Source organism: Epinephelus lanceolatus, chromosome 2 (genome assembly GCF_041903045.1).
Source record: "Epinephelus lanceolatus isolate andai-2023 chromosome 2, ASM4190304v1, whole genome shotgun sequence".
Classification (NCBI taxonomy): domain Eukaryota; kingdom Metazoa; phylum Chordata; class Actinopteri; order Perciformes; family Serranidae; genus Epinephelus; species Epinephelus lanceolatus.
This window is the reverse complement of record NC_135735.1, coordinates 22,887,940-22,912,065: the sequence shown is the minus strand read 5'-3', so window position 1 is coordinate 22,912,065 and position 24,126 is coordinate 22,887,940. Positions and strand designations below refer to the sequence as shown.

The 24,126-nt window shown below is 41.0% G+C and overlaps 1 protein-coding gene across 21 annotated transcripts in view; it reads right to left on the bottom strand.

Moving 5' to 3' along the window:
• Positions 1-889: 889 nt before the first annotated feature.
• plekha7b (pleckstrin homology domain containing, family A member 7b) overlaps positions 890-24,126 on the bottom strand; it is a 96,538-nt gene continuing 73,301 nt past the window's right edge. For 15 of the 21 annotated variants that reach the window (XM_033628697.2, XM_033628698.2, XM_033628699.2 and 12 more), the window contains 15 exons: positions 20,502-20,573; positions 19,244-19,324; positions 18,969-19,118; positions 15,824-15,925; positions 15,580-15,691; positions 15,124-15,356; positions 13,733-13,924; positions 13,523-13,637; positions 13,293-13,384; positions 12,780-13,007; positions 9,892-10,119; positions 8,768-8,901; positions 6,880-7,028; positions 3,724-3,904; positions 890-1,539 (listed from right to left, as the gene is read on the bottom strand). In XM_033628697.2, coding sequence (XP_033484588.2) covers positions 3,738-3,904; positions 6,880-7,028; positions 8,768-8,901; positions 9,892-10,119; positions 12,780-13,007; positions 13,293-13,384; positions 13,523-13,637; positions 13,733-13,924; positions 15,124-15,356; positions 15,580-15,691; positions 15,824-15,925; positions 18,969-19,118; positions 19,244-19,324; positions 20,502-20,573 — 2,055 coding nt within the window. In that variant the 3' untranslated portion in view covers positions 890-1,539; positions 3,724-3,737. The remainder of the gene's footprint in view (positions 1,540-3,723; positions 3,905-6,879; positions 7,029-8,767; positions 8,902-9,891; positions 10,120-12,779; positions 13,008-13,292; positions 13,385-13,522; positions 13,638-13,732; positions 13,925-15,123; positions 15,357-15,579; positions 15,692-15,823; positions 15,926-18,968; positions 19,119-19,243; positions 19,325-20,501; positions 20,574-24,126) is intronic. The other 6 variants (XM_078175383.1, XM_078175413.1, XM_078175410.1 and 3 more) reach the window with 2 other exon arrangements.

The following is a 24,126-nucleotide window of genomic DNA, read 5'->3' as shown; positions in this document are numbered from 1 at the left end:
CACTTGGGGAGGGAGCCCCAACACAACGGCTCACTATCAGACAAGCGAAGGAAGGAAGACGTGGGCGCTGTATCCACTAAAAGCGTGTGCATCACAGCCGATCAGCGCATGTAGGGTGATTCATGATAAATGTAATATTTGTGTTGAAAACTGTGGAATAACAGCGCAGTTGCACTTTCTATTGAGAAAACATTTTCTCTATATTCTTTTTGAATCAGAAGGTCAATACATGTACTTCTCAGAGGTTTCTTTTACAATTGCAACGGAGACATAGTTCATGATTTAAAGATATGAATTCTGTAGTTCAGAGTTATTAGTATCCACCTTCTTGGTGGAAAATACACGGAATTAAAAATGCCCTTTTGAGCTGGAAAAAGCTTTGAACTTAAGAAACATTTCAAGAAGCCTCTCTTTTTTTGTATTGAAACTTCACCTCCTTTGAGCATGCCATAGTTTGGTTCCCTTTTCAGATAATAGAATGAAGTTTAATAGGTCAAGGCAATCAATGTGGAGGTTCAAAGAGAATCTCAGAGCTATGATGAGTGCACATTTTGTACTTTTCCTTTGTACATGATTAGAATAAAGATGCACTCAATGAACGCATCAATGAAATTTAATAAAGAACAAAGGCTATTTCAGGTTCAATGATAGTCGTTTATGTAAACGTTGCCTTTCTTAGTCTGATTTCTCAATGAAGTCAGTTATAATGCAGTGTAAAGTGTTTTATAAAGAGGTCATAGATCATTGAATGTCCTTTAAATAACACAAATTTAATACTTCTGGCTGATAATGATATTGTCATCAGACAGCTGAGCCTGTATGAGTTTCAACTCATTCAAATAAACGTGAGATAAAAAATGAAATAAATACTCGTGCAATGAATCAAATATTGTGTTAATATCTTTAATATTCACATTTTTATAAATTTCCATTGTGCAACCTTCCCCAGTCACACAGAAAATATGTTAAAGGTTATTTTCCATCCTGATGTAAGCAAAAATAAAATTCATTTTGGCAAGCTAAAAGGAGACTGGCAGTGCTACAGGTACGTACATATGATACTTCAAGTGGTTTGGTGTAAGAATATTATCTGAGTTTCGACAAAAATACTACCATCATGACGCTTTTAGTACCTCTTGTTCTTAACATTCTGTACCTGATGTGAAACAAAGAAAAGACACAGACAAGTTCCCAGTTGAAATCACACTGCAAGTAAAAGCAACTCAGTCATACCTTGAAAACATGATACAGTGTACGATTCAAAGTGCAGTAACATGTAGAAAATATTATTATGAGATTAACATCTTGTTAGACTCTTACATAGTTAATAAGCACGGCAGCTCCCACTGCGACGTCATCCATTCTTCTGTCGCTTTGAGCAACGAGTCAGTGCTGCGTGGGCCTCAGAGAGCAGGTTAAATGTTTAGTACAGTTCTTGTACTGCTGTATGGAAAGGTGTAAATGTCCATAAAATCCTTTTCTTACAGAATGTTTGTTGTCGTTGTGAAGTAGCACCTCAGTGTCCAGAAATTGCTTGAGCTGAGAAGTGACGAGAGAGAAAGGCAAAGTGAGTACAGGGATAGAAAATATCAGAAAACAAGAAAACCATGACAGCAGAATCCATCAAAATGACGTAATACTTTGTCTTTCTTTCATGTTTTGGTGCCACAAATGAATGAATCCAAAAAAGCGGGCTCTTACTGCCTTAAGAGGTCGTTCCTTTCCATGCACAAAAATGCAAAAAAAGTTTCTGTATTTTGCACTGATACATTCATTGTGTACAAACACAAATCCTCTCATACTCTTTCTCAATTAAAATTCTCAGTTAAAATACAGTTTTATAGTGTATCTATATAGTATAGTGTTAAAGTACTTGCTACACTAGCCACACTACTGGCTGGTGAACAGTTCTGCAGACACACTACTACTGTTAACAAAACGTTCATTCATTCATTTTCCATAACCGCTTATCCTCTTGAGGGTCACAGGGGTGCTGGAGCCTATCCCAGCTGACACTGAGCGAGAGGCAGGGTACACCCTGGACAGGTCACCAGACTATCACAGGGCTGACACATAGAGACAGACAACCATTCACACTCACATTCACACGTACGGACAATTTAGAGTCACCAATTAACCTGCATGTCTTTGGACTGTGGGAGGAAGCTGGAGTACCCCGAGAAAACCCACAGTGACACGGGGAAAACATGCAAACTCCGCCGCCCCACCAAACCAGGAACCCTCTTGCTACGAGGCAACAGTGCTGACCACTATACAGCACTGATAAACATATCTTTGTGTTGTCCCAGCTGGCACCGTATGTCACTGTGATGTCAGAAAAATGTTGCAATCTGATGTTGGACAGGCGTTAAATTCTGGTTGGAATGAAAATCAAGTTAAGGATATTTTAAATGTCTTACAACGTTAGAATTTAATGTTGTGCTGATGTTAATGTTATGACATTTTGCCGATTCTATGTAAGATTGGCATGAGACATTAGGAAGACATTGGATTTTTTACAACACAACTTAAAACCAGCAAAATATCAACGTCATCTGTTGTCAGTATTCTACATCAAATTAACATTGGCATTATCTTGACACTGAATTTTGGTCACCCGACGTTAAAACCTAAATTCAGCCATCTATCAGTGTCTAGTGACGTTGGTGGCCAGCTGGGCATAGGTTCTGAATCCAACTGTCTGTCGTTCTGATCATTAGAACAGACACACAACTGTAAAGTAGCAGAGCAGCTTCTACAAACCAACTACACATCACAGTCCGTCTCTAACAGCAGACCTGAACGTGTGATGAGACAGCTGCGGGAAAGAAGTTTGGGAAATATGCAACACAGTTTAACGACACACAGTAAAGCATGCAGTCACACACAAGTTCTCAAGGAATATAGATTCCTCATACAGCAGGTAATAACATATCAAGCCATGCCAGGCTGACAGGGAGTCATTTCATGCTCTTCTGACATGACATGATACTAAAGGTCAAAGGTCAACTGCAGCTGGATGGACACTTTGTTACTGTGTGTGTGTTGTGCAGCACATTATCTAATCTCCATCCAGCAGTTTATTTCATACATGTTTGTCCATGGAGGGCTAATGGATATATAAATATATCCCTACAAATTCAAAAACTAAATTTAGAATATTTCTCATTATTTGATGATGGATAGAATTTATTTAATAAGGGAGTAAAATGACATAAAGCCTCTTTCTGTGTTTACAGTATCAACAGTGATACGTGCTGTTTCTTCCTGACGTATCGCGGCGCGGCTACAGATGGGGAGCTAATTGGTGCTGTGAATGCAGCTGTGCTGACTGCTGAACTGTCAAGGTGCTAAATCAAAAGGTGTCTCTTTTGTTAATTATACACAATGCTACAAACAGTCATGTTCGTTTGAGTCCGACTCCTTTCTTTCCTCAACCATCCATAAATATTTTGGCAGTGGTACAAAAAGAAAAAAAAAAAAAAGAAAAACAATTTACACACAATTATCACAGTGGGATGAGCCGGCTGCCTGCAGATGTTTGTTTTGATTATAATGGGAGCAGAGGCAGGGCTTCCCTAACCCAGACAAGATGTGTTTCCTACAATCACAACAGAGCAGCGAGCATGCAGTGAGGTGCAAAGCACACAGGAGCCCCGTGTTACAGAGAATTAGCGAGGCCTCGAAAACATTAGCAGCGTAAAACATGCAGTTAGGCCTTACTTTATTTCTCAGGATTAGACAAACGTGTAGTGAATCCCGTTGCTTAGAGGAGAGGGTGGCGCCAGAGATACAGGAGGAACGGGAGAAACAGGAGGAAGAGGAGGAGGAGGAGGAGGAAGGGGAGGTGGAGGTGGAGGTGGAGGTGGGGAAGGAGGGGTTGGGGTGTTAGCCTGTGGTGAAACTACGGAGGAGAGGACAGGAGGAAAACAGAGAGGGAGAAAAGGACATTGGTTTGTTAGTCAAATGGGCAGTTCTGGGACATTGGAAGGCTGAGAACCACACAGTGTTTCTTCTGAGAGGACACAACTACACTTTTACTTCCTGTGTTCTACGTACTCATGACACTGGGGGTGGGCGACATGGATAAAATCTAGTGTCACTGTGTGTGCCATTTTTCTGGAAAGTCAATTTAAATAAACACCTGACAAATCACGGTACTCCATTACATTGATGCTGCAAATACAATATTGCCATGAAACAGCCCTGCTCAATCATATGGGTAGCTTTTGGGGGGGGGGGTGCAGGGGACACGTCCCTCTCAATATTTATGTGTGGACTTGCCCTCAATCCAGAAAAAAAAACATTAAAATACTAGAGGATTTTCACTTTCACAAAATTAAAGTTATTTACACAATACATTGATGCAGAAAAGGCACAAATTGTGCATAAAAATTCACCAGAATTCTGGAAGTGTAGTGTTTAATGCTCAAAACTTTTCTGTCGGAGAACTCGCCGTTTCATGTGTCCTTCCCCACCAGTGTTGAAACAAAACCTGTGCCCTTACACAGCATTGCCCACAGTGGCAAGATACAACTGGATGTATTAAAAGGTTAACAATCACGGCATTAACTCCAGAGCTTGTCGATTAATTTATTAGTCGATTTACAGATAATTAATAATAAGCAATTTAAAGATGTCACCTTGGACACTGGGAAATTAAAATAGCTTTTTTTCCACTATTTTCTGACACTTAGCATGTAAAAGCTTTAATCAGTGAATCCAAAAACTAATTAACAAACTACTTCATAACCAAAATAAGGATCCTAGTCCTTGACAGTCCCAGTATAAAGACAAATCTCTGACGGCTAACACATTACTGTGTTTGTTGTCATATTAACCGAAAAATATTTAATGCTGACAGATACCAAAAAAAGAAAATTCAGATTTCAAAAAATGTCACTAAATTGCATAAATGTAATGCACCTGTTGTTTCTTAAATAGCGATGATGTGAAGGTGATGAAGAAGTCTCCGATGACACCATCTTGCTTGCATAAAGAAAAGTTTATTACAAGAAGTACAGCATCTATCAAGCATCTAGAATGCTTGATAACATGTGTCACGTCAGATACTACACACCATAAACACCAGGATGTGTGGAGGTCAGGGCCGCAAATAACAATTACTTTCTTAGATTAATATGGCAATAATTGTCTCTTATCCACTAATTATTTTGGCTATAAAATGGCGGTGTCTTTAAACGTCTTGTTTTGTCCAACCATTAGTCCAAAACCCCAAAATATTAAGTTTGTGATCATATATAACAAAGAAAAGCATTAAATCCTTAAACCTTAAGTTTGCCACTTCAGCTTGATAAAATTACTTAATTGATTCATCGATTACCAAAGCAGTTGCAGATTAATTTTTGGTTAATAAAGGTAAATGTAAAAAGATCCAGTGTACGTACAAGAACATCTCAGATGGCCTCATCAACAGCACATTTACATGTGTTGTCAATCTTATAGGCTTTTGCTTTTACCAGATTTCACATGTGCGAATAAAACAGTGACATCGACGTGATTTTAGGGAACATGTTATTCCTTAATAATCCCAAACAGTGAATGATTTGAAAGTATGTGATGAGCAGAAAGCCATTAGGAGGGCAAATGTCTGTAGTTAATATCTTCAGCACTATCAGTCGTCTGAGGCTTATTGTGATCTGTACGCAGCGGTGTGATGTTTGCTTCAGTTTTCAATCTTTTGAACACTTAATCAGCTTAAAGAAAAAAAGGTAATGAATAGCTGAAGAGCCACTACATGAGGATGTTTATTTAGTTGATCATCAATATTTTGTAGTTAATTTTTTCCAGCACAAAATTAAAGATTCTTTTCAATATCCCTGACAAGTAATTATAAAATACCAAATTATTTAACAGAATAACAAATTCAACAATCAAAAAAACACCTTTTTAATATATACTGTGCGTAAGTGCGGCGCTGCATATTCCTGCTTTTATGCCGGCATTATTGAAGTCTCTCATGCATAATATCGTGAAAAGACTCTTCTTTTAATTCAGGGATTTGAAAGTGCACCAGCATACCTTACTTTAACACCAAAGGGAGAGAAAGTCATTGATTCAGTCTCCGCTGACAAGATGCCACCAGTTATATTCTCTGACATTTCTCTATGCTGGAAATAATGTTATAATTGTTGACTTTGCCTCACTGTGCATATTAAGCTTCCACACACGCTGACAGCTTGAATGTTACTGTGTGTGACAGATCTGTGTGTGCACACATACGTGTGTGTGTGTGTGTGTGTGTGTGTGTGAGTGAGGCAGACAGGCTGACAATCTGCTGCAGCTACGGTGAAAATGAACTTGCCTGTCTGCTGTAGAGTATGAAAGAGATGAAAAGTGAGCGCAGTGTCTTTTATGCAGGTTCAGAGCTACGTTCAAAGCAGCCGCAACGGTATGCAGAAGGAGAGTAGAGTTTGACTGGGTCATTGATCAGCACACAAAATGGCCTCATCAAGCTATTCCTCCCCTGTCTGTAAGATTGTACACGGATTGCAATTAGAGACTATCTGAGCTCCTAAGAAGGAATAATGTTCAGTTATTAGGAAATGAACAGCCCCATTGCTTGACTCTGCACCTCACGCCCTTCTCATCTCTACTCCATCAATCCAGCATTCTTGAAAGGCTGCTTCCCTCTCTTTATCCCTTCTCAAACCAAAAGATGTCAATTTGATGCCAGGAGAAATTTTATTAAAACTGTCAGCACTGGTGTGCTTTTTTTTTTCTTACAGTAATTATTTCTGTAAGTGTTTCTGTGGAATAACGATTTTTACATTCTCTATAAGGCAAAGATGTATAACCTTCAACAACCTACAGGCTCAAAGAAACAGAGAATCATTTTAAACTGTAGAAATGACCAACCTGTGACTAGTTTGCTCTTGAGCGAAGCCTCCGAGGCGAGAGCGTAGGACATGGTGATGATCCTCTCTTGCTCCTGTAGAGCAGAGTCCAGTGCCACCAGCCCCACCTCTGGCTTGTCCACAGTCACTGTGGGTGTTAGGTTTTGCACACTGTCCCATGCACAAAGAAATAGAACACCAAATTAACAAACATGATGCATTGATACAAATGTGGAAATGCACTGATCGTTGTGAGGGCATGACCACCTGCGGTGATGTCAAAGAGAAGCCTGAGCTACAGCACAGTGCCTTTGCAGGCGCTGGAAATTTAGCACCTTGCTCAAAGACACATCTGTTGGGTGAATGTTTGCCGACAAAGGGCTGAAACCTGAGTATTTTGGTTTGAATGGCACACTACAAGTAGGGCTGTGCATTGGCAAGAATCTGGCGATACAATACATATCACAATATAGGGGTTACAATCATAGACTGTATAAAATAATGTCCGTAGCTACCATGACATCACCCATCAGTTTGTGGACTCACTCACTCAGTTTTGAAGCCATTTTGTTTTTGGGAGCCATATTTGGAAGAGAGGGTGGAGCTGGGGAGGAGCTAGGGGTGGATCTGACTCATAGACTGTAGCGACACCTCAGGAAAAGCCTGTCTCTCAAAGGGACCCCGTCCTTAGATATGCGTAACTTTAAGCCTTAATTAAATGTACACATTTATGTAAAAATTCATCCCCGGTACGGTTGGGATGAATGTTGAAATTAGCTATAGTGACCAAAACTGTTATTTGTACCAGGCTGTAAACATGTGTATTTCAGCTGTAAAGTTGGGCATTTTAAAATATGGGGGTCAGTGGACATTGACTTGCTTCTGCAGCTTGCCCCAGTGGATATTCAAGGAACTACAGTTTTGGCACTTCCACGTTGGCTTAATTTGAAGCACTCAAACTGCTTGGTTTGAATAAATTGCAATATATTACGATACTGTTAGCAATAGGTGTGTAATGATACATCAATCTAGATTATAAATCGATTCAATGATCAACGATCCAATATCATCGACGCAGAGTGAAAACATCAACATATCATCTGTAAGATACGCCTTTATTGTGAAATTCCCATGGCGCATCTGTTTTACCATCTCTGTCCAAGCACACCTCCTAATGGTGAGCACCCAAGAAAAACACAATGAGGATATTTACTGATATTGTCTCATATTAATCACAGCCCCCTGAATTAAATCAAATCAAAATCGTATCTTGGCATTTTGATATCAGCGAATATCTTATGATTGTCCACGGAATCAATATAATATCATGTTAAAGCTTGTGAATTACACACCTAAGATTCAAGGTGATACATATTTCAATTATTTTAAAATCTAATTTTAGGTCCAAACTGGTGGAAAAAGATTTCCGCACTCTCACTAGATGTAAGTGTGCAGAAATCTTTTTCTGCCAGTTTGGACCTAGATTAGATTAGATGATGTTTCCAGCACCTTGCCAAGACCAAGGTGGGTGGAGCGGTGGTTGTTCTGCAAAATCTAATTCTAGGAAAACTGTCCTTACATAAATTGTATTAAAAAGTACGCTCTTGTTTAATGCAATCAGAGCAGTGGAATCTGCATTTGGGTTTGTCACAGACCCTGTAACAACCAACATCATAATACCACTTTTTGTGCCACCTGAGCAAAGGAATTGACACTGGCCTACATAGGTAAAAATATAAATACTTGCAGGATTTTTAATCAAAACAAAGTAAGAAAAAAACAGAAACAGTTTTTGGGAATCAAAACTGTATCACAAAACATAATATTGTAATACTTAAAAGTATTGATATTTTCTTACATCCCTAAAAGCTTTCCTAAAAACCCAGAATAAGCCGTTTCATTTTATTTACCTGGACTTTGCCAAGATGCTCTTGATGCGCTCCACCTTACGATGGCGATCCTCTACCTCCTGCGGACTGAGCGGCTCCTCGGGCTCTGAATCCACATAGCGCTCCGGGATCAAAACTTTCTGAGGCTTGGAGAGCTACAAAAAAACAGATATAGCGTGTGTTAAGGTCTGAGTTGCTTTATCATCATCTTCGCTATCAGGTCACCCCCCAAAAAATCTATCCACTTACACAGCTGAAAGATAGGCCGATAATTACACTGTAAGAGAGACTATCTGATTATTGTAAGAGATGAGATATAAGATATATAAGATCATTATTTGTGAGTGTATCTGTTTTCTTCTACCAGTCAATGCTCTTAGGATTGTTTTTTTTACACTGTCTAATAAAAGGGAACTGCTCATTTTATGACATTGCAATTTTTGCAGGAACAAACAAGCAATCCTATAATTTCCAACCGAAAATGTGTCAGAAATGTTTCACTGCGTGGTCAGCGAACAGCTTTTGCCCTCCACAACATGCCTTGGAATAAAATGTGTAATAAAGTTGAGGCTGACAGCTGAGTTCAGCAGCACTTGACTACCCATTGTGGCGTGTATTTTGCAGTATGACATTGTGGAGGAAATAATCAACTTTATGCTGCTTTTGTCGTTCGTCGCCTGTTCAGCCAAACTCTGCACTTACTCTGTATTCATGACAAAACTCTTATATGAGAGTTTGTGGACTGAACTGTAGTTTAACAGTTTTTATAAGATTTTCTTTTTCATTTAAGTTTACTCTCCAGCTTGGTGGAGGCCAAGGCGATCAGCTCCGAGCTTTTGATGAATTCAAGGTCTCTTCTTGTATTTCTGCATTTCAGAAAATACAAAAATGGCCTCAAACACCAAAATCAGTCAGATTGTTCTTTTTATTCAGCTCTCAGTGTCAAAGTTCAGGAAGCTGAATAAAAGGAGCAATCTTTGTAATTTGGGCGCAGAAAATCTTTTTCTTGTACTTTCTGGACTGTGGTTACACTCCAGCTCTTTTTTCTACTCAGCATGATGTTTTCTTTGTGACCTTCATCACATTTCTGTATTGATATTAAACTCTCTCGGCTGTATTTCTTCACTGAGACAAAGATAACTCACCTCTTTGTTAAGGTCCAGGTCATAGTCTAGCGGTTCCAGGTCGACCTCGTGGGTGGGAGGGGTTGTGGCTGTGGAACGCAGGGTCAGCCATTCGTCAGAGTGGGAGCGGGGTCTCTCTTTGTGCTCGGGAGGTCTTTCCTCCCCCTGAACGCTCCTAACTCCCTGCGCCTCCTCCCCCTGGACAGCCCTCTCAAGCAACTGCAGGTCAAACTCCTGCTCCCTCTTCCACTGGACAATGCACAAAGGAAATAAAACATAATCTGTGAAACAAATTACAGGACGCTACCATCAAGTAAATCTGAAAATGACTGGTTTCACTTGCCTTCACACATTTCATGTAACAAGTACTGTACAACACACTAGTTAACACTTGGATGCTAACATGACTTCAAAGGCTGTAGAGAGAGAGGGAGTGTGTGTGTGTGTGTGTGTGTGTGTGTGTGTGTGAGAACAGGTGTGGAAAAAAAGGAGGGAGGCATGCATTGGTTGAGTATGCATGCTTATGCTCTCAAATCACAGCATGCTGTAAATTCTCTACAACAGTGATAAAGACGACAGCACAATGCCACTGAAACAAACAGGACAGATCACCTCACTCACACTGATGACAGTTTCACCAAACACGACCATATTGTGTGTATTCAATCAAAAAATATATGATAAATAATAAAACATGGCAATATGAGTCCATTAGAAAATAAGGTTTATTTATTTGCAAACATTCACATTTGAAAAAGGAAGTGTTCTTATTATAACTAACAATTAACAGTTAACTAATGAATAGTTAGCAGATAAAAACACTGAGCAAACACTGAAATCACGTCAGCTATGTTTTGATATGAAATGGACGTCATACATATTAGTGTTATCTAAATAAAAAGCTTCCTCTCACAAAGTCTGGGAAGTGGTAAATGGGACGACAGTAGGCCCCGATCCATAAACACTCAGAACATTTAAGTAAAAAAAAAAAAAAGAGCAAGAAAAATGCCATGATTAGGTTGAGATGAGTTGGCTTAAATAGGCATTGCTCAGTGTATGTCAATGTTTTGGTCAGTAGAAAGTAAGTAGGCACTTTCACTCTCTCACACACTCTCACATAAATGGACTGATTAGAGACAGCAACAGCATTTAATTGAAGAACAGCAGGCATTGATATCTAAATGAGGAAAGACAAGATGTTGGTGCTGTTCTGAAAGCACACACCGGGGGAACAGTATGGTTAAAAAAAAATACAGTCATGATGGAAGCGACCACAGCCAGGAAATCAGTAAGGAGAGATGAACATGGATGCTAAAGCAATGTTAGAGTCTACAACAGAGCATGATGAGAAAGATACCTAGAGACTGATGAATGTGAGGGGCAGATGTCATTGAAGGCCTTTGTCTGAGGTAATTAGTGTGTTATGTGTGTGATAGGCAAGATTTTGAACAAGAGTAACATCCCTATTTCATTATTTCCACTTCATAATAAACACTGTTTGACAGATATATTCGTATTGTACACAGTAAAGTACTAAGTGCAAAGCAGAAACTGTTATCTACTTATCTGTGTATTTTCACAGCAGACATAAAGACATGTCACAGTAGGAAAAGCACTAGAATTACCGCCTCACGGTTGTATGCCTCCGCGAACAAGTCAGGTTGCAGGTATAGTTTACATCCATGTCGTTTGTGTAGTCATGACACTTGACAGTGCTTTAAAACATGGATGCTTCACACATATCTTTACCCTGCCAGCAGAGAAGATCTATACAATCAGCACAGCCAAGATGAGTGTCATCATTCAGTGTCTGACAAATGTCTCCTCTTTTCTTTCTGAGTTCCGGGCTTGAATAATGGTCAGAAAAGTATTTTTGCAGAACATTATGAAGTTGACTTTTGACCTTTTGGATATAAAATGTCATCAAATCATCTTTTTATCCTAAGAGACATTTATATGAAATTTTTTCATGATTAGGGGCGGCACGGTGGTGCAGTGGTTCGCATTGTTGCCTCACAGCAAGGGGGTTCCTGGTGTCGGGGAGCCCCTCCATGTGGAGCGTGGGTTCTCCCCAGGTACTCCGGCTTCCTCCCACAGTCCAAAGACACACAGGTTAGGTTAACTGGTGACTCTAAATTGCCCGTAGGTGTGAATGTGAACATGAATGGTTGTCTTTCTCTATGTGTCTAGTCTGGCGACCTGTCCAGGGTGTACCCCGCCTCTCGCCCAATGTCAGCTGGCATAGGCCTCAGCCCTCCTAACAGGATAAGCCGTTACGGAAAATGAATGAATGAATTTGTCATAATTAGCATATGAATTCTTGTATTACAGCCAGCAACATCTTTTGTGAGGTCACAGTGACGACCAAAGTCTAATCAGTTCATCGTTGAGTCCAGGTGGATGTTTGTGCAAAATTCTAAGACATTCCCTCAAGGCCTTCTTGAGATATCGCATCCATGAGAATGAGACAGACTGATGTACGTAGGTATAGACAACCCAAAAACATAATGCCTCTGTCACCGGCGCGAAGGCATAATAATGGCGGCTGAATTCCACTTAGCTGTTTCAGTTTCAGGGTCCTGGTATTCTGCATGTTGTACTGTCATGGCTTACTGGGATACTTGATTAACAGTAGCAGCACTGATGTTACTAATAATTGTGCTTTTCCTTCTTTGACAAAATGTCTACTGTGAAAAAGGCCTTTTAACGTCTGAAAACAACATGCATGAAATCAGCACAGTTAGAGCCACACAGTAAATCACCACACTAATTATGTTCTATCATTTCTTCATGTCAGGAGCTGAGACTGTTCTGAGTAAAGGCACGCGTTACTACTGTAGATCGCCACTCTCGGTTTAGCTGTCGTCATGCGTGAGAGTGTGACGTGTGGTACTGTTCTAGTAACATACTGATCCCAAGTCTGCTGAGAGTGGGCGGGAAGATGAGGATGAGGAGCGCGACGACGAAGAGGCGTGGCGGTCTCCGTGGCTCAGGGTGCGTTTGCGCTGCCGCACGAGGGCCTTCTGGTGCCTCTTCATCCTCTCCAGCTGCTCATCGGCGCTCATCTTCCCCCTCTGCTGCTGCTGCTGCGCCGGGTCCCCGGAGTACAGACGCTCCAAGGCACTTTTTGGTCTCTCCTGAGAGGAGTGGGAGGAAAGAGGGTTGATACCATGAGCAAAAGGTACAGCAGGAGGCAAAGAAGTGGAAGAAAATAAAAACATACCTAACGTGAAAACTGAAACATTACAGCAAAAAGCTAATGTTGATAAGGAATGAAAATGGAACATGGTAGACAATTCAGTTTCATAACTTAGACATTTCTGAGGTTATAATTGGAGCATAAAGAGAGAATAAGATGCAGCGTACAAAGCAAACAGTGTAAAAAGTGTCCAGTCCCACAAATCCGTAATTCGGAGCCTCACCTTCCCGCCAGCAGCTGAGGCTGCTCTTCGGATGGTCACATACGAGGAGATGCTTGAAGACTGATTTAGCCTAAGTGAGGAGCCAATCACTCCTGAGAGAGAGCCAACAAACATTAAAACTCTGTTCTCAAATTGGCAATAAATATAGCCAACGCTGGTGTAAAAGTTTTACCATAATAGATATGCTCCAGCAAAATAAATCTGCTCTACTGGCTCTATCACCCACGTACCTCTGCTGGGTAACGTCTGGTAACCATCATGTCTAGATGCTACGACACTGATGTGGGTGGAGCCATCTCCGGCTCCCATGAGCTCTGGATCACTCAGGAAAGGCCTCAGTTCCACCTGAGATCCACAGACAGAGATCAGAAATAGACGAGGACCTTAAGTTTATATATTTAAGCAGCACAAATACAAAGATACACACATACTATATGTACCTTACTGTCTCCATTAGTGTACTGGCCAATCTCTCTGTCCCTTTTACGTTCATCCGACTGTCGTTTGAGGCCACGTACAGAAGTGTGTCTGATGACCGTTGTCTCCCGGGGCAACGGGGGCACAGCAGGGGGATGCTCATCAGGACTGTAGAGCTGAGGTAGAGGAGGTCTGGGAGGCACATCTTCCTCACCCTGCACACAGAACAATACGTGTAGATACGTGACATCAGTACTTTTTAAAAAGAACACCCTGGACAGGTCACCAGACTATCGCAGGGCTGACACATAGAGACAGGCAACCATTCACACTCACATTCACACCTACGGGCAATTTAGAGTCACCGATTAACCTGCATGTCTTTGGACTGTGGGAGGAAGCTGGAGTACCCAGTGAAAACCCACACTGACACGGGGAGAACATGCAAACTCCTCCCACCCTGGGTTCACACCAGGACCTTGCTGTGAGGCCACAATGCTAACCACTTCACCACAATGCCACGTGGGGGTTTGCTACTTTTCTCTTAAACTGAATCCTCTTTGGGGCCTTGGACTGTTGGACTTCTAATTAAGCAATCTGAAGACATTACCCGGAGTCCAGCACGTATGCATGACAGCAGTGGAACAAAAAGAGTTCAGTTCCCTTTCAGTCAAGATGGCAGTAAAAATAATAAAACCGAGAATTTATTCTTCTTATTTTGTGCCTAACTTTAGTCGATCATAACATATCAGGTATGGAATTAATCTGCAGATGTTTTGGTTTAAAATGAATGTCAGTTTTTGAGCATGACGGATGCCAAAATGTGGCCCGCAACAGACTAGGCAAGGCTTGTTTTTATTGCCAGATATGCCTTTTGCAATATGATGATTAACACTTGTTGATCAGTTGGGGCCCCTATCGGGCCAGTAGAGGAGAAGGGATGTGAGGAGTCAGCCGTCAATGATGGTATAAAACAGTCAGTGAAATAGGTTTTTTAAAAAATCAGGAAACAGTGCAACTATAGAAGGCCCTTTAGTATATAGTCATAAATGTGCACAAAAAATATTAGGCTGCTTGGTCCAGTAGTGTGTGAGATTAGCTGCAGAGAAACAGATACACACACACAAGCACTCATGCACACACACAACCAAATGCATGATCCACTCCTGGGGAGATTATAATTGACAGTTGCAACCCTTTAACTAGTGTTGAGAAAAGTGTAGATGGTAACACCGACCCAAAAGAGAAAAGGCAAAGCTTTTCTGCAGTTGCTCAGTTGGTCACACCATTGGTCAGCAAAGCTACACAAATTGCATAGTACAAAGATTTTATGTATCTTTTCCATTTCCATTTTTCATACAAATATGTCCTTTATCTTATAAGAACCAGTTGAGTGCTGTTGCAGGAGACTCACCCATCTAAGCCCACTGGAGATGGTTGCAGAGTGGTGTAAGGGCTGCTGGCTGGGGCTGGAGGAAAGGGTGGGGGTGTGGCTACTGGGGCTGAGGTGGGGGCTGTGCTGCTGCTGCTGCTGCTGCTGCTGCTGCTGCTGCTGCTGCTGCTGCTGCTGGGACAATCTCATCTCCATAGTAGACGGGCTCCCAGAAGGCACTGATGACGCCGACACTGAAGGCACAAATTTCCTCTCTGGGGAGTTCAACGTATATGAACATGTAACATGAACACACACGCTGTAAAGACAGTGCTTTCTTTCCCCATGGGAGATGTTCAAGGCATTAGTATCAAGTGTATGATTAAGAGCTTTAATGGTGAGATACAGTTGCTGTAGCATGACCACGTGGCTTGTGCTGCGCTGTACAGACAGTAAACACCATTTACTTTGCAGACATGAAACCTGCAGGTGTCTCACCTGGGTTGGTAACAGAGGAGATAGTGACTTTGTAGTTGGCTTTACTGGTGCTGAGGCCTGCGATGACATCCTCAATCCTCCACAGCTCTTTTCTGATCTGAACTTTCTCTTGCTGCTCACAGAGAAACACAGAAGACCACTGAGAATTCTTTGCTTTGTCTGTGCATATGAAATCAGTAGTCTATAATTCATTCCCACACACACCAAACTTGTGTGTGTTAACAGAGATCACTGAGCCACAGACCTGAGTGAGATCGCTGCGGTTCATCTGTCCCTGCAGGGCTGACTTCAGCCAGTCCACATCTCTCTCCAGCCGGCTGTACTCATTCCACGCATTCTCCATCTCCTGCAAAACACAACACGCTCCATGTTCTAATGAGACAAGACACAGCTCTCAGATACTGCACTCATCCCATGAGCCAATGTTTTAATAATAGTTTTAAAGGGATGGTTCAGATATTTTGAAGTGGGGTTGTATGGGGTACTTATCTATAGTCAGTGTATTACATAGCAGATGGCAAATGTCATGACCCATTTAGAGAAGCAGCAGTCGACATGGAAGCTAAGCAATGTACTGCTGTGGACGGGGGCAGCAGCAAATGTATTCTTACCACCTTAAAAAAGGTCTACAACAGGTATTTTCACTGCTTTTCCTTTCCATCAGACAGCCTGTTCTCTATGTTCTCATCACAGCCACCAGACTCCATTAACAAAAACACTGATTTTGGCTTGCTGAATGTGGGAGCTGCTGGTCTACAGCTGCCTCAATCAGATAATTAGTTTGTGTCACTATGTCTCTTTAGTGAATCCGCACTAACCCTTTTAAATGCCAAACTAACTGAGGCAGCAGAAGACCAGCAGCTCCTTTGTTCAGCGGTGTTAAATCACTGTTTTTTTACATGGAGTCTGGCTTTGAAGAGACAGATGAAACAGCTTTATTTCCTTTATCTAAATCACTGTCTGACAACGAGGTAAAGTGGTGAAAATACTCTAAATACAGTGCACACTTAAACTGATTTTGATTTTTTAGGAGGCTAAAATACATTTTGCTGCTGCCCCCATCCACAGCAGTACATCACTTAGCTTCTGTGTTGGACTCCTGCCGCTTCTCCAAACTGGAGGTGTGCCGACTCTACTGTGGGTAATATGCTCACTATAGATAAGTATCTCATACAACCCCACTTTAGATTTATGACGACACTTCGTACATTCAGTGAGCCCATGTGTGGTGAGATGCTGTTTGGGAGGAGGCGAAAACGGGTGTCTTTAATGATACACTCACTTGATTTTTTTAAATTGACTCACTTGGATTTAATCTGTATTTACTATATCCAATGAGAGCATCACAAATGTTTGAACACGACCAATATGGCGGGAAATGTCTGAGAGCCAAAAATACTCCTTTACTCTTGTGCGATCTCGCACTTTATTTTTTGTAAATGTTCTCATGAAACGTCTTTTTGTAGTTTTAACGCTGGACATTTTGAATATCGCTGAACATTCTGACTAAAGAATTTTTCAGAGTGACAAAGAAATGAACTCATGAGTTTATTTGTAGCCTCAGGTTTGTCCCCGACCACTCATTCTGATAGTGACAGTCAACCTGAAACAATGTGCCAGTTGCAGAAACCATCAAAAGGGAACAACTAAAAATAGAAGTGAACATCTTGTTTCGAACCAATAAAAACATATTGCACATGGTATTATGTGCTTGTATGTACTAGAGGACAGAGATGGGTAAGAAAACACCAAAAAGTGGCAAAATTACAAATACTTGCTCATTAAATGAATCAAAATGAAATAAAAAATACTGAATACATGAGAAATGTATTTAATTAAAAACAAGTCATTTGTATATAATTCTCTAGCGACTGATATCATCACATATTTATCTTGGAGGTGGGAGGCTGCGTATTCAGGGGTCAAGGTCAAGGTCAAATTTATTGCATGCAGCATGCTGGGAGGTTTCTGCTAGTCAAAGCAGCCATTGATTGGGTAAACAGCCAGCTGAAATGCAGCAGGGATAGGTGAGCAGTTACAGTGGGTACCCTCATTCTTTTAGATTTTAGCTTTGTCAAGATAAATATAAGTGCACCGGAGTAAATACATTTGTAAGATCTCCAATTTTACAAGCAGCCAACTGAATGAGTGCAAAAGACAAACAGCTCCATTACAGGGGAGTGTGACATCCGGTAGTTCACAGTGAGCGTGTTGTTGGACCTGTCAGGACATGTCATGTGTTTCACTTTCACTGTGATTGGGCTATTGTTTCACAGGTTTTTTCCTACAGTTTAAAGCTGGGGATAAAAATGTGTCTTTTTTGAGAACAAAATGACACATTAAATACGTATTTTAAATATTCAAAATACATAAAATACAAGCTCTTAAAGTATTTTGTTCTAAACTGCATCTTACAGTGTTACACTTGGTCCTTTTCAGCACTCTAAACAGACGCAGAGTGGCAATTTTTTGTGCAATAAAACAAAAAATAACAGCAATTTCTGCGCATATGTGAACACTCTGAATCAACTCAGACCCCTCTGAAGTGAACTGTACTCAGACCACCTCCTGAGCTGGTCATGAGCGTGAGTACGGTTCACTTCAGGTCCGCAGTGCGGTTCACTTAAATGTGTCCTGTGAACACAAAACGATCCAGGTTCGCTTTGCTCTTCGCCATTGTATTTAGCCCTTTAGATCACATGCTATGGCACTGGGATGCTTGAAAATACAGACAAAGCCACATCAGCCTGTAACGCTTGCAAGGACGCGGGACGAGGAGTAGCTTGTTCCACGGAAGATACTGCACGTCTCCAGATGTAGAATGTAAAACGCATCAAACAGCAACAGTCTACAGCACAGAAACACTAAGGTTTCCCTCCAATTTTAAGTTCATCTGAAAGTGAGGGGCTTCATAACAGCACTGCAGTGCCATGTCAAAGTAAAAGCAAAACAATATATATTATACATAGGCTATACTGTGAACAGAAAGAGGACTGCGGCCCCATCAGAGCTGAGGTTGACCAGAAAGAGAACTGAGTGCTGTTTCAAATGAACTGACAATGTGAAGACAAGAAGAACTGAGTCCCTTTTCTGTTGGTCCACTTCTTTAAGAGGACTGAGTTCAGTGTTTTTTAAAAAGATACATAATAAGGGTGAAAACAACCTTATTTTTTCTGTCCTCCAAATACAAATTACAAAATACCCCAAAGTACTTAAATACGCATTTTAAAATCATCCATCTCTGCTAGAGGAGACAGTCTGAGTAGTTCAATTCGAAGCACCTTACCTGCCAAACCTAAAAGAACATATTTAACAATTTCAACAGAGTCAAAGAAGCTGCATTTCTCACTATAAGCATTATCAGTGTTTGAGTGCAGCGTGTGTCTTACTGTGGAGACTTGAGATATCTCAGCTCTGATGTGCACCACATCCTCTTGTAGTAATTTCTGCTGATAGGCAATCTTCTCAGCATGTGCCGGCTGATCTCTGTACTGCTCCATCTGCTGGTGGGAAACATCCAGCACAGACTCCAGCTTGTCCTAGATAGGGGACGTGAGAGACATCATTCATACACAAGAAGCATTTATAGATCACACCAATAAACAAATACAGGCTGTGACACACACACTGTACATACAGAAGAAGAAAAGCGAATCCTATATACCTTGTCCTCCTTTAAATTGCGTATCCTGGCCTCGAGCTCCTGTAGAATCTTGTCTTGTTCACACAGTCGACTTAATTTCACCTAAAGGAAAAACAGCAAAGTAATAAAAATGCAGAAAAACAAAGGATGTAATCTACTTCTCCTTCTTAATATTCAGTGTTTACCTCCAACAGCACCACAGACTGTAGACATAACACGACAGAAAAACAGCAGAGATTAAAAAATAACTGATGAGATACAGTATCTGTTTACAACAGAGGTCGGCTGTTCCATTCTAGTCTTGGTCGGACTATATTCTAACAACGCAGCCAGATAAGACGAATTGATCGTCTGCTGCCGTCTTCGCTGTCTGTAAATATGTCAATAAGGCTCATCTTTGTGAAAAGCCCCAAGGAATTCCTCTCATCAGCGCAGTGAGAAATATCAAAAGGCTCTATACTGTCTAGTTTGGGGGTGAGATCTGGTAATACCCATTATGAGTAATCATAATCAAAAATCCATATTTTCAAATTCACTTTTGGAGAGAACCGTGTTTATTGAGAGTGACAGATTTGTTTTCCCAGAAATGGGTTATGTGTTTATGAAAACAACATAAGACTGCCTAGTTCACAGTCTTTCTCACACAGTGTATTTTTTCCTCAGATCTATTTATCATTCTGTTCAATTAATAATTAAGCTGTTTTTATTTTTGCTGCCGTATATTGTTGTTTTTAATTGCATGAAATATTCATTGTTCAGACAATTTGCTGGCAATTTCTTATAAATTGTTAAAGTGGAACAATGCTAATGATGAAAAGCCAGGACATCCATCTTATTTACCTCTATTCAGCAGAAAACAAAGAACGGGAAAAGCAGGGTCAGGCAAATCAAACTGAAAAATTTAACAGCTCAACATCTAAAACTCCCATTACATGTATTTTTCCCTTTAAATTGCAGGGAGGAAAATAAAAGCTGTGGTCGATACTCTCAGGCCCTCACTGTGCAGTGTGGATGGGTGTCCCCACAGTGTTGCAATGCATACGTTCCCTCTGCAGCCTCTGTTTACCACAACTTAAGAACGCACGCACACACACACACACACACACACACACGTAAACCACACTAAAACACACAGTAAAGTCAGACTAAAGTCAGCTGCTTCTCTGTAGTGGATTGTAAGAAGTCGGAAACAGAGATCTTAAAGAAAAGGCAGAGACGGATAAACAGGGTGCTTATCAGACTGTTTCTTTAAATCCTGACAATATAATGATTCACTTACATCGGCATCACTTTCTGCTATTTTCACAGGCCTTGACGATCTTTCTGATTTTAAACTCTCACGTCCCGTTACCTGAAATTCCCAAAAGCCACAAATAAAATAAACTGTTTAATATCAGTATGATCGAATGACATATTTTGAATACCTTGACTGCACTTTCATACTTCCAGTTAACAGATAACAGCAGTGTGGATTTTAAACATACAGTGAGACTGGTAGACAAAATCAAGCTGTATGGATCTAGAGTAAAAATGATAAAAAAAAAAAACACAACCAAAAGAAGTGCAAAAATATTGATGCAGAGAAAGTCTGCATCATTATGTCTGGATAAACTCTAAAAACCCCAAAGCTGCTCTTTTCTGGCTGCTTATTATTTTAATTACAAACTCGGTCCTTCATATGAACCATGAGGGAGAAGAAAATATTCTTGAAAGCTGATTTTTATGATTGACAAACATTTTGGTTTAGGTTAGATTTAAAGGTCCAGTGTGCAGGATTTAGGGGGACATACTGGCAGAAATGGAGTATGATATAATAATCATGCTTCTCTAACGTATGATCAATCACCTAAAATAAGAATCATTTTCGTTATCGTTATAGAAATAGCCTTTTATATTTACATATAGAGCTAGCCCTTGTCCACGGACTCCACCATATTACACCACCATCTTTCTACAGTAGCCCAGAATGGACAAACCAAACACTGGCTCTAGATAGGGCCATGTGCGTGTTGCATAGGCCACTGTAGTTAGCAGCCCCTCCAAGATCAGAAAAACACATGATTTTTTTTTTTTTACATGAAACTGCTTTATCCTGTGTTTTATTAGGGATGCGTGCGATTAGTCGTCTAAACGATTAAACGTCCGCCCCCTCGCTAGTCGGCACCAGAAATATTAGTCGGTTAAACCAGTTAGTGTTTTATTCATGTATAAGGCTGCTTAACTGTCATATAGCCGCCCACCACTAGTGGGGGCTACAGGGCCGACTGACAGCAGTCCCCCTGTACGCGGTAATGCTCGAGTAGAGATGCCCTCTCGCAAAACCGGCGCGGTTGGCAGTACTTTGATCTAGAAAATAAAAACAAGGTAGCATGAAGGCTACGTCAGAAAAAAACGGCATATAATTGCTTGACTCGAGGAATGCACAATCACATTCAGCTCAAGCATTTGGATGTTAACCTGCACAGTACGACAACTGCTGCTGCTGTCACCGCTAGCCACACTCAGACCAATTTGACATCATTCACCCGGAGATGCTGTGGTCCCGCCCGGTCTGAGAAGATAACGCAGGTCATCACGACGTTGATTGCAAGATATGCTTCCACTTAACTTTGTTGACGGTAAAGGCTACAGGAAGTTAATGGAATATGTTGAGCCTAAATACACCATGCCGGAGTTGCCGTCATGTACGCATTGATACCACACGCCGCAAGGCATTTAAAATCTGACGTGGTTGTTGAAGACTGCTATTACAGGCTTCAAAGGGCTTTTAATGCACACACTATTGGGGGGCTCTGTGGATAATTCAGCACCCAGTAAAAACTTCCTGAACAATAAACACTTAAGAAATCCTAATGAGGAGAAGTTTCAACTGGTTGCAATGTGCAATCCTCACAGCTAGATGCCACTACATCCCCCCCTAAATTCTACACACTGTTCCTTTAAGGTTTATGTAAACTTATTATTTTTACTTCAAAAAGCCACAATGAGTCACCTTGGTATATGTTAAACTAAAGGGCCTCTAGTTTCATGACACTGTGGTAAGATAGTATGTAAATGCTGGCGCAGACAGCAATGACAGAGTGGGCATACAAGTCAGCGTTAAGAGACTAAAAAGGTGGGAATAATTAAAAATAACGAGCTCTGTGTGTGTTCCTGAACCAGCCTCGGCATTATGGATATCACGGACGTCATCACAGCTCAACACAACTTTGTTTAAGATCTGTAAAATTTCATTTCGCCAATGAGATCCATCTGCCTCCAGACAAACAAATCACAACTGCCTGCAGCTGTGAGAGAGATCTAAGGAGAAACACCATCATCTTAACAAGAGTCTACAGCCGCGCTAGAGGCTGTGTGAGGCTTTACTGAGGCACATCAGTGCTTTGAGTTAAATGCTAACATCTTCATGCTATCAAGCTCACAATGACAATTCTGCCCAGCCCATGAATTAAAGGCATCGTAAAGAATGTGGTGACAGAGACGTGTGCTTGTTTTCCTTGAGAGGCCACTACGTTTAAATAGTTTATTGTGGATTTATGCATTTTAAATGTGTTTTGATTGGCTGCTACATTGGCCATGTCTCTCTTGTAAACTCCCTGGGCTAATAAAGGTTAAAAATCACTTGTATTGTAGTCAGAAGTGACTCTATGATATTTCTCTTTTGCTATCAGTACAATAACACAGGGAGGAACTGTGCGCCCTGTCCAGAGATCCTCCAGATAACGGGGCAGAGATTTGTTTGTCACAGTTAGTAATGCATAAAGCTGAAAAGTGTGGGTAGAATATTCATAACACCCACATCAGGATCACCACACCCACACCCAGCTCGGCAGTACGGACCAGTGCGAATGAGAGAGACTCAGTTAAAGGGGCATTCCACCTATTTTACATGTCAATTACTAGTCATGTTGGGTACTACACAGGCTGTGAGAACAGTTTTATAATGTACTCTGTGGTTCTGGAGGGAGCTTTGTCAAGTCTGGGAAAACCACGAAAGTGATCGCCAGGATATCTTAGCTTGGGCTCGACTAGACTACATGTTTTTAAAAGAAAGCCCGCGTTATATTCTCATTCAGTTTGAAAGGCGAGGGTGTTTACCACTCAGGGAGGGTCGCTGAAAAACACTAACAAATTTTGACCACTTTTACCAACGTTACACTGTGTACCGCAGTGATCACACACCACTTTACATTATCATCTGTTTCCACCACTTACTATGATGAAACTAGAGGCCCTAAAATGTAAGCTGTCACACTGCCAGTTGTGTTTCTTAAAGAGCACCATTGGGTTGTCTCTTATGCTCTAACAGGCAAAACAAAAGCAAACTGAAGATATCAAACAGACATTCAATACATTCAGAAATGCTTCACAGCATGCAAGGAAGCCCTTTGACATCGCAGCTTCCTTCCTATCATCTCAAATCTCATGGCAGTGTGGGGGTATCACGCAGTGAGTGATCGGATTAGGGTATCCATGTGCAAAATCCTGCATAATTTCCAAGGGATGCATCACATTCCTTTTTGTAAAGCAGTGAAATGGTCTGTTTCACTTTGTATGCACACCGTCCTTACATTCCAACAGTACCCAAAACTCTGTGGAGTGGAGTTTTCAAACACATTGTGTACTGAAACGATCATCGGGTCAATACTTTGGATCTGTTTTGAAACAGGAAACGGAGAGGCGTTACAGGATGTACTGCACATCGTTCGCTGACCTCCCTCTATTCCAAAACACAACCCAGGTTTCTAATTAATGCATTGTGGTGTTTAAACATACAAATCATTACGGATCAAATGCTTTGCACGGGTGTGAATGGAATATATGCCAACAGCTAGCTAAATGAGCGAATTGCTTAAACACAGCAGTAATAGGCTTTTGCAAGTAGACTCAAACAGGAATTGGAG